Consider the following 10,040-nt stretch of genomic DNA (forward strand, 5'->3'; position numbering starts at 1 on the left):
CCAGCTCAATTCCGACACTCTCTACAGTTAGCACACACCTCACAGGTCGGTCCAGTCCCACAAGGCTGCCCACACTTCAGATGGCAGCTGCAAATGGGGTGCCCAAGCTACCCATCTTTCTGCCCAGCCAACTGCAAATTTAAGGGTTCCCATAGAAGCTCTCTCAGGTTTGATAATTTGCTTGAATGATTGATAGAACTCAGGAAAGCACTTTATTTACTATTGTCAGGTTATTATTGGTAAGGAAAAAAATCCCCAAACTCTGTAATACAAAGAGGTTTATTCTGAGTCAAACATGTGTGCCGCCATGGCCCAGGGAGCAACGCCCAAGAAGTCTTGAGCAAGTGGTCCCAAAGCAGTTAGGTTACAATTTGGTTTTACACATTTTAGAGAGATAGGAATTGCAGGTAAAATTATAAATTAATACACGGAAGGCGTACATTGGTTCAGCCTAAAAAGGCGGGACTTCTGGGGGGGTTGCTTACAGGTTATAGGTGCATTCAAAGATTCTTTAATTTGTAATTGGTTAAAGAAATGAAGCTTTGTTTAGAGGCTTGGGAAGTTTTACTTTAAGATAAGGAAGTCTGCTAATCAGAGACAAGCCACAATATACCGACTCAAGTGATCTGTTAAGCAAATTGATGGCGGGCAGGGGATTTAACCTTTGCTGGGCATGGCCTCGGTCCCTGTTAATAATTTAGTATCTTATTGTCTAAGGTGTGTCCGACCTTTTTCTTTATTGCCAGGAACACAGTTTTAGGGTTTTTCTGGGGTCCCCTTGGCCAAGAGGGGATCCGTTCAGTTGGGGTGGGGGAAAGGGCTTAGGATTTTATTTTTATTCATGTTATAAAGGTTACAACTCAGGAAAGCCACATGGAGGCGATGCAGAGGGCAAGGTACTGGGGAGAGGGGCAGAGAACTTCCGGGTCCTCTCAGCGCACCGCCCTCCCAGTACCTAGATGTATTCAACAACCTGGAAGCTCTCTGAACTTGGCAGTTTTGGGGTTTTTATACTGGTTTCCATTGCATAAGCATGACTGAGTAAATCATTGGCTGTTGGTGATTAGTTCGATCTCCAGCCTCTATGCTCTCCCTAGAGGTGGGTGGGGGAGGGGAGTCCCGATCTTCTGATCATATGGCAGGTTCCTCTGCCTACCGGCGCCCCCCAGAGCTATCTTAGGGGCCTGCCAATAGTCATCTCATTGCCACAAACTCAGGTATGGTTGAAAGGGGCTCATTTCAATAACAAGAGACACTCAGGAAATCCCGAGGGTGTTAGGAACTCTGTGCCAGGAACCTGGAACAAAAACCAAATATAATTGTCCCTCAGTACTGAGGGGGGCATGAGTTCCAGGCCTCTCTTCCCCGTACCGAATTCCGAGAATGCCGAGACCTTACATACAACAGCAGAGAGTTTGCATATAACGTACGCACATGCTCCTGCACACTGTACTTGAAATCGTCTCTAGATTACTTCTAATACCTACTACAGTGTCAATGTTACAGAGATATTTGTCATACTGTGCTTTAAAAATGTGTATTATTTTCATTGTTGTGTTGTTATTTGGGGGTTCTTTCCTAATATTTTTGACCCACGGTTGGTTGACTCCACCGGCATGGCCGCGGGTTTTCATCCCACCGCAGCGTGTCATGCACGGACCGCTGAGCCCCGTCCCCACGTCTCTGACTCCGTGGGTCCGGGCAGGGCCCGAGAACGTACTTTAACGTGCTTCCACGTGCTGCCGACGGGGCGTCAGAGCGACCGCAGCACAGAAGCTCCTTGAGCGACATGAAACGGTCCGATCTCTCTTTCCCATGTCGCCCTGTGGACTTCAGTGCTTCTCCGTGTCCTTGGTCCTATGCGCATGTCCACGCTGCGCCCCCGGCAGGACGGCCCGCCACAGTGCCCCACGCTTCCGTGGAGCTCGGGCAGCGAGAGGGCATGTTGCACGCAGGGACGTAGCACGGCAGCGACAACGCACGCAGGGACGCTGCACACACGGGTATCGCACGGCAGGGACGACGCACGCAAGGACGTCGCACGCAGGGGCATCACACGGCAGCGATGACGCACACAGGGACGACGCACGCAGGGACGATGCACGCCGGGCACAGCATGGCAAGGACGTCGCACGGCAGCGACGAGGCACAAAGGGATGTCGCACGCAGGGACATCGCACGGCAGCGATGACGCACGGCAGGGACGCCGCACGGCAGCGACGTCCCTCGCAGGGATGTCGCACGCAGGGAAGCCTCGAAGGAAACGTGACGGAGACGGAAGCACAGGACCGAGCTCACCCGCCGGCGAGTCACCTCGCGGGAGGCCGGGCTGAGCCCCGCCGGCTGCAGGCGCAGGACCGTCCCCTCCGGGGCCTCTGCCGTCGGATGGGCGCGAGCGCCTGCGGCCCGACACGAGGAGAGCCGGCGCTGCCCGGCCTCTGGCGCCTTCGCTCGGTTTCCCGGAGCTGAACGGCCTGTGAGGGTCGGCGTTACCTTGTGTTTCCCTTCGGTTCTATTTTACTTTGAGTTTTGACTAATTTGTGTATGTGTGGAGTCATACCTTACCCAAGTTCTGCCTACTTTCCGCAATTCTTCCTTTCCAGACCCAAACCCACTCACATCTACAAAAGCTCACTTTTCCCCAGACACTCCACTAACAGGTTGGACAAGTTATCTCACGTCTAACTGTGGGATGAGCACCCCCAAATCCACTCTGACTTTGAGGCACGGGCGCTCCTGTGCTAAGAAAAGCGAGCTTCGAAGCCCTCGCGGGCCCCGCTTCGGTTTCTCTTTCCACACTTGCCCTGTCCGCTGCCCAATCCCCCAGGAGAGGATGTCTCAAGCCAGGGAGGCCCGAACGTCCTGGAGCTCCCACCCTTCCCCTGGCTTTGCCTGACCTTGGAAGGGAGGGTGAGCAAGGGAACGGAGGGAAGAAATACACTTTGGGAAGAGAAGACTCTAGGCGGTCTAGTGGAATGAGTTAGAGCATTTCCTTAGGACTCAGATGGCCCTGGGTTTGAACGCTGGTTTGCCTCTGACTAGCTCCATGAATTGGGGCAAGAAAATGTCTCTGCCTCAGTTTCTACTGGTGACATCTACCTGCTGCAGAGTCAGCACCGGGTAGCAGCTAGAAGCGTGCATTCTGTTGCCGTATTGCCTGGACTTGAACTTTGGCTTGTCATTTAGTAGCTGTAAGGCCTTGAACAAGCTACTTAGCCACTCTGTGTCCCAGCTTCTGGAGCTGTTGGATTGGTGTGATAATAGTAGCTGCCACATGTGAAACAGTATTTCTTATTTGAGGCCACTGAGTATCTGTGTAAGTACATTCTCCAAGAAGACCAAAATCAAATTAAAAAGAATGAAGCGATCCCTGAGCTCTCAACACTGCAATCTGAAAAACACTGTAATGGAGGATGTTGATGACATTTTATAAGTCCTTTGTGTGTGTGTGTGTGTGTGCGTGTGTGTGTGTGTTCGTAATAAAAAAAATGTTGAATTGTAGACAACAGAAAATACAGTATTGATAGGTGCTTTTATTTTCTCCCAAGAAATGCATTTAATCAAAACAAATCAAAAAATAAAAAGGAAAATGAAAGAGGGAGAAGGTGCAGCTTAGAACCCAGGTGTGCTGGGAATGGACCCCCCGAAGCAGCGGGGTAAGGTGAGGGTCTGGACCGGCGGGGGCTCCGCGCAGTGGCCGGGAGACCAGGCTGACACACCAGGCTGGAAGGGGACCGGAGTCCAAAGTCGCCTTCTTCTGTTTGTCAAACTCAATGCAAAACTTTGTCAAATGAAACATTGGAAACTTTAAGAATCAATATAATGAGACAGTGAAAATGGATTTGAGTAAGAGTTTGAAGTCTGGAGGAAATATGATTAGCAGGTGGTAGTATTAGGGGCGAGAAGCCCTTGTAGCCATGCATTTCCCACTGTGTTACTATCAGGAATAACTTCACTCACTTGTTGCCATATAATTGTAGATCATCTGTAACAGGCAAGGGTTAGGCAAAGAAAAATTAACCTGATAAAACCCGAATTTTCATTGTGAAGAGCCAGAGAATGTCTACATTTGAGTAAATGCTATGTTAAGATAAATTGCGCACAATTAAAATGTTTGATGAAGTTGATTGAATGGCATTAGATTGATAGAAATCATTCAACATTTTGATATGAGACAAATACAAAAATGTCTGTGCAAAAGATGTGAGTAAAAAAGTTTGTCAAGGCACATGTATAAAAGAAAACATCCATACATCATCCTTTACATGCTTTTCCTGAGTATTCTGTGAATTTAAGTCTGGGGATCTTCAAATGTTGTTAATTTGAGACAATAAATCATATAAAGGAACTCTTTAAAAATAGAAGGACCCCATTCTCCTCAATAGTTAGTTTTTAAACAGAGACATTTACTGTGCGGAGGGCTCTGTCTCTTGTCAGGCTGAAGCTCCACCAGTTTCCTGAGCGGCTGTCGGTCTCTCGTGGAAGCCTGCTTTTCTTATGGTGTAAAATGATTGAAATATTAATACATTCCATGGTTTTCTTAATTCAAGCCACATGTTCAGATTTGAGGTTTAAATTCTCGTTCCCTTATTTTCTAGGAAAGTTTAGCATTAAACAACAGGTGTATTAACAAAATAATGCTATATGATTTAGAACTAAATAACTATTCTCAAGGAAACTTTCCTCCCTAATGAATAAGGATGTGAATTCCGAGTATATAGGGTACCACATGTGAAGAAGCTTGAGTTTGCCCCACCAGCATCTAGGGTGATTTTTACATGCATTCTCGCACTCATTTGTATGGAGAAGTTCATTTTCTTGGGAAAGATTCAACCAAGCACAAAACTAAAGTCCAGAGCAGGGAGAAGGGGAGAATGCAGGTGTTCTTAGTGGGAATATTGGCATCAGGAGATCCTTCTCTTAATCACTGGAGTTGGTGGAGTTGAAAACATCTTTTTTCTGTGAAACAAAAACAAAAAAAGTCATATTTAGAGAAATACCCACAAGAAACTGTGGCTTTCCCCTGGAGATAGCAAACAAGGAACATTATGCATACTGGCTCCCAGTTTAATTGACTGAGCTTCTGGAATGAGCCACCCCTGCTCTATGTGATAAGTAATGACAGTGAAAAGCAGGCATTTGTCTTAGGAACTCCTCATAAATTCAAAATGGTCCCCATTTTGACCACCCAGGAAAGGGAAACCCTTCAGTACAAATTGCAGTCTGAAAGCCTCTGGTATATGTCACTTACTTGTGTGACATTTTCAGTATTTTTTGTATCCATTTGCTTTGAGGATTCACGCATATAACAGACTTATTCTTCATCCAGAGTCTGGGGAGAGGAGGATAAAAATAAAAATAGTGTTATATTTTAGTTAATCCTGTACTTTTAATAAAGAAAAGAGTTGGGCAGGAGAATAATTATTCCTAGATGAAGTGAAATTGGAGCCAGGCAGTTCTGTGTTTGCAATAGGTGATTGTAGCCTGGGGTCTGAGGAATAAGAAACCGTTTGTGGAGGAGTGTGTGTGAGCCCGCGGAGCTGCGGAGCTGCGTCCAGAGTTGAGAGAATGTCCCGGGTCAGAGGTTCGCGTTTTGTTGATAACATTTACACGAGTTGGAGAAGCGCCAAATAGCCGACTCCAAGGTTGGCTCACTTCTAAATTTATATCACAATATCTTTAAAATGTGCTTGTCCATTCTGGTTGGGAGAACAAAAAAGGCTATGGAAAACTCTCTTGAGAACCTTTTATCCAAAAAAAATGCAAAGAAATGTAATGGGCGGAGGCAGGGAGCTGCAGATCAGTTGCTCTGAGTGGCGTCTGCATCAGCGAGGCTTTCCCAGCTCTAAGAAATTAGGTCATCGCAAAAGCAACGACAGCTAATAGCTAATATTTATCAAGTACTTACAACGTGCCAGGCACCACGCTCAGCCGGTAACATGGATTATCTCAACTCATCTCACAAAATCCTGTGCTGGAGGAACTATGGTTTCCTCACCTTTTGATGAGGAACTTGAGGCTCTGAGAGTTGAAATAACTGGTCCAAGATTGTACACAAATGCGTGACAGAGCAGGGCTCAGGTGAAGTCTATCTGACTCCGGAGCCCACACTTCTGGCCGCTGCTCTCGTTGAGCGTGGCCTGCACGGTTACCAAGTGCCAGACGTGGTGTTAAGTGCTTTATAACTGAAACAGAAGCGTGAGGCCTCCCGTAGGATGGGAAACTGGGAGACCTCAAACAACACACAATTTCTTGATGTGTCATTTTCTCGGCTACAGAATGGTAAACAGCAAGGATCCATTGATCTAACTTTGAAACTCCACCCTCATAAGCGAATCTCAGGTCAGAGGGCATGGAACAGGTTCTTGGGCAGAACCTTCCATTGGGTTTCTGAGCTCATGATGGAAAAACAGATATCCAGCCATCTGGACTCACAGTATTTTCACCCCTCACTGGTATGAGTTTCTCATAATTTGCAGCTTTCATTCCTATATCTGGTTAAAATTCAGAAATGCAGACTTTGATGAGAAGATATGCAATCGACTTTTCATCATTTCAAAACGATTGTAGTTAAAGCAGACAAAATTTATTTCCCTTGGTTGAGAGGTGAGAGACTTGAGTCATAACAGAGGAGATCAAATCAAAAGAAAGGAGTCCAGCGTTTTATACAGCCAGAGGAACTCCTCCCAAATAGGCCATGGCTAGACTTCACATTCTCTGAGTTTGGGGGTGATCATTGCGGTTTTGTTAGGACTTTTATTGGTAAAGACATTAGGGAAAGTATAATGCCTTCTTAATAAAAAATTTCCATACTTTTTTACGTCCCATATTTCTTGTTTACAAATTGAATACGATTGGTCCAAGGCCCAAAGCACTGGTATCGAAATGGGACAAACAAAAAGTAGCTGCTTACAAACATTCCGAAAGCCTAAAACAGTTCGTGGGAATAGCCAGCAGTGGAAGCCAAGTCAGGGCTGCCCTGGGAAAGACGCTCTGCCTGCCGCTGCCCGGTGCTGTGGAGAAGAGGCTTTGGCATGGGCGGTGACCTGGCCGGTGGGCTTCCGGCAGTTACTTAACCTCCCTCCCCCGCCCCAGTTTCCGTGCCTGGAAAAGACAACAGCAGACCTTAATAAAGCTGGCGCAGGAACAAATGAGCGCGTGCACGCCTGCGGGGCACTCGACTGGAGCTGCTGCAAAGCACTTTCTTAAAGATTAACAATTGTCATTCTTAGTTTGAGAATTTTTAGCAACACTTAAGTAAATCTCTTCGAGATTTGTGAGTAAGAATACTATAGGGTAGAATTAGGTCAGATCTTCATTGGAAGAAAGAAATCATAGCTATTTTTTCCCTGCAACTTACATGATTTCTGTCTTTGCACAACCGTTCCCACGGGGAAGGACTTGAAGCTGATCAATGAGGCGTGGGTGGACAAAGTCCGAGATCTCTTGGATGCATTTGCACTTCAGGTTTGTGTAATAGGCCTCCAGAACCCCTGTGAACACAGAGTCAGTGACTGTCACCCCTTTGGCATGTAACTCACGACTGGAGCCTGATTATTAATCTTTCATACTGCATTTGAAGATTTAAAAATTTCAAGTCAGTGCTTCCACTCATATGCCTTTAGTTGGCATATTTCTGTTTGTCTTGGCTTGAGGTTTTCAATGTTTTCTATCAAAACCTTAAAAATAAAATGAGCTTTTTAAAAACATAACACTTACTGAATTTGTGATAGCATTATATTGGTACTCAGATGATTGTCCATATAATACAATTTGAGAACAGCCTTTGTAGGGACTTACAACTCAATTATAATTAATGCAACATAAGATCAACTGATCCTCTTCACTCCCAACACGCACAAACCAAAGGCATGACCTGATCACAGAGTCCTGGGGGCAATAACACGCGGTACCCAAATCCTCTCTCTTATCATACTCCCCCCACCTCCCCCTCTCTCTGAGAAGATGCCATGAAAGATGCTTTTTTAAATTTCGGTTTAATATGTTGGCCCTCCGTCTCGGTTGCAAATCGTCACCAAACAAAAGTCAACAATAAAAATTCAACACTATTTTTATTCAACAACAAAAGTTATTAATACTGCATGGTGCCATTAGATTCATTAGATTCCATTAAAATACGAGAGATGGGCATGAACTAAGTGGATTTTTAAAGAACCATGTATTGAATCCTCTTTATCTAGAGTGCCTACTACCATGCTTGACAAGTATTTATAAATGAAAAGGCCCAACTCTCAAGGTGATTACAATTTTGTGGGGGAGGCAAGAGAACAAAGACTAAAATGCGACAGCAGGTTGTGTTACACACAAGGTCTGCACTGCGTCCTGAGGACAGAAGACTTACTAGTAGCCGACTTTGCCAGGAGCAGTGGGAAAGCTTCTTGGAGGAGGACAGAAATGAGGGTCTTGAAGAGTGAAAACATATGAAGCAAAATAAAAATTAAGAGGAATAAAACCTCTCTGCATTTTAAAAACAAAATTTGTCCTCTAAACCTGAGCAGAGCATTTCTTTCTGCACAATCATCTATTCCTTCAGCCACATAAAAACTTAGCATTGCAACTAGATATTTCTCTATTTACACACAGACAGCTGCCCCATTGAGACTTGGAAATCTGCTTCTTTGCAGAGTATGTGCCCGAGTCCCCCTGGTGTGCTTACGATGGTTGGCATCAGATCTGACCACATGGAACTGCATTAAGAACGTTCCCTGCAAGAGACTGGTTGAGGTCAATTATCCCTAAATCCTATAAAGGGTTTAGTCAGAGGGGTAGCCTTGAGAGGCAGAACAAAGAAAAGATACATGTCAAAAATTAGTTATACAGCAGCTGGATCTGAGAAAGCCCAGGAATATACAGGCTAAATATACAAGTCGCATGAACATTGGCCTTCCACTGTCTCCCCCTCCAGTGAATAAACATCTTAACCATATAAATGCTTCCAGTTTCTAAGCACCTTACGTTTAGAAATCTAGAAGCAACTGAGAAGGTTTTTTCCCCGTTAGTCAGACTTCCTCCACAAATAATTGAAAGAAATCGAAATGGCTGAACACTTTCTATTCAAAGGACAGTGAAAACGTAGGTGCGAGTTCTCACCCTGGACTGGAGAGAGGCTGCTGCCCAGCAGCAGGAGAAGCAGCGATGCTGGGAGGACGCTCATTCTGCCGAGAGGTGGAGTTCAGACTTCGGCTCTGAGCCCACGCTGTGGGGCTGCAGTACCAGAGAGTCCTATTTATTTACACCAGTAGGGGCCCTCCCACTGCCCTCGTCTGCAGTAGGTCAGCTGCATCATCAGTTTTAAGAGCCCCCAAATATTGCTGAGCTTGCTTTTTCTTTAACTTCTCTTACAAACTTCATGAATTTGTTTCAGAGCACTATAATCAAATATTTCTTGAAAATGTAGACTCTAGGTGCCAGATGCGGGAGAAATTTGAGGGTAGGGAGAGAGGAAAAAGATGTCAGTCTGGAGGCTCGGAGGCACTCTCTTTAGGATTCCTGTGGGGGCCTGTGGCTTTATTGCTCCTCTCAGTGAAGGGTCCGCCAAGTTTCTCAATGGCACTGAAATGTACACTACATGGCATTAGCGACTCTGCCAGGCACGTCCTACATCCAGCACCTGCGAGAAAGTCTAGCGGTGCTCAGTGAGCATCTGCGCACCTCCCGAACGCCTCCTTACGTGCGTGGCGTAACCCCCATGCTGGTTACGCTGCTGATTTCCTACCAGTTGCCTCCGCCTCTTATTCTACTCTCTGAAGTGTATAATTGCATATATAGTCTGGCCGTCATGAAATTTTTGCAAGGGGCTCGTCTGTGTCCCCTCCTTTCTCTGGCTGTTGGGTGCAAGTCAACGGGCTTGAGAATCACGTGCCGGTGGAGGGAGTCACTAGAGCTTCGTCAGATGTGGAACCCCATATTTCAGTGCATTTGATATAAGCACATGTGAAGTTTGGTTTTCATCTCACAAACAGTACATGAGGACAATTAACCCACAGCCTTAACTCACTTGCTACGAACTTTCCGATTAA

The 10,040-nt window shown here is 45.8% G+C and overlaps 1 protein-coding gene across 1 annotated transcript; it reads right to left on the reverse strand.

Annotated features, from left to right (window-relative positions):
• Nucleotides 1-4,904: 4,904 nt before the first annotated feature.
• CXCL13 (chemokine (C-X-C motif) ligand 13) lies at nucleotides 4,905-9,175 on the reverse strand. Its single transcript, XM_012650966.1, has 4 exons — nucleotides 9,112-9,175; nucleotides 7,361-7,493; nucleotides 5,252-5,332; nucleotides 4,905-4,959 (listed from the first exon to the last, which is right to left on the reverse strand). Exons 1-4 carry the CDS (start codon nucleotides 9,173-9,175, stop codon nucleotides 4,905-4,907), a joined length of 333 nt encoding a protein of 110 aa, XP_012506420.1.
• Between the last annotated feature and the right edge of the window lie 865 nt (nucleotides 9,176-10,040).

Source organism: Propithecus coquereli, unplaced genomic scaffold (assembly GCF_000956105.1).
Source record: "Propithecus coquereli isolate 6110/MARCELLA unplaced genomic scaffold, Pcoq_1.0 Scaffold343, whole genome shotgun sequence".
Lineage (NCBI taxonomy): Eukaryota > Metazoa > Chordata > Mammalia > Primates > Indriidae > Propithecus > Propithecus coquereli.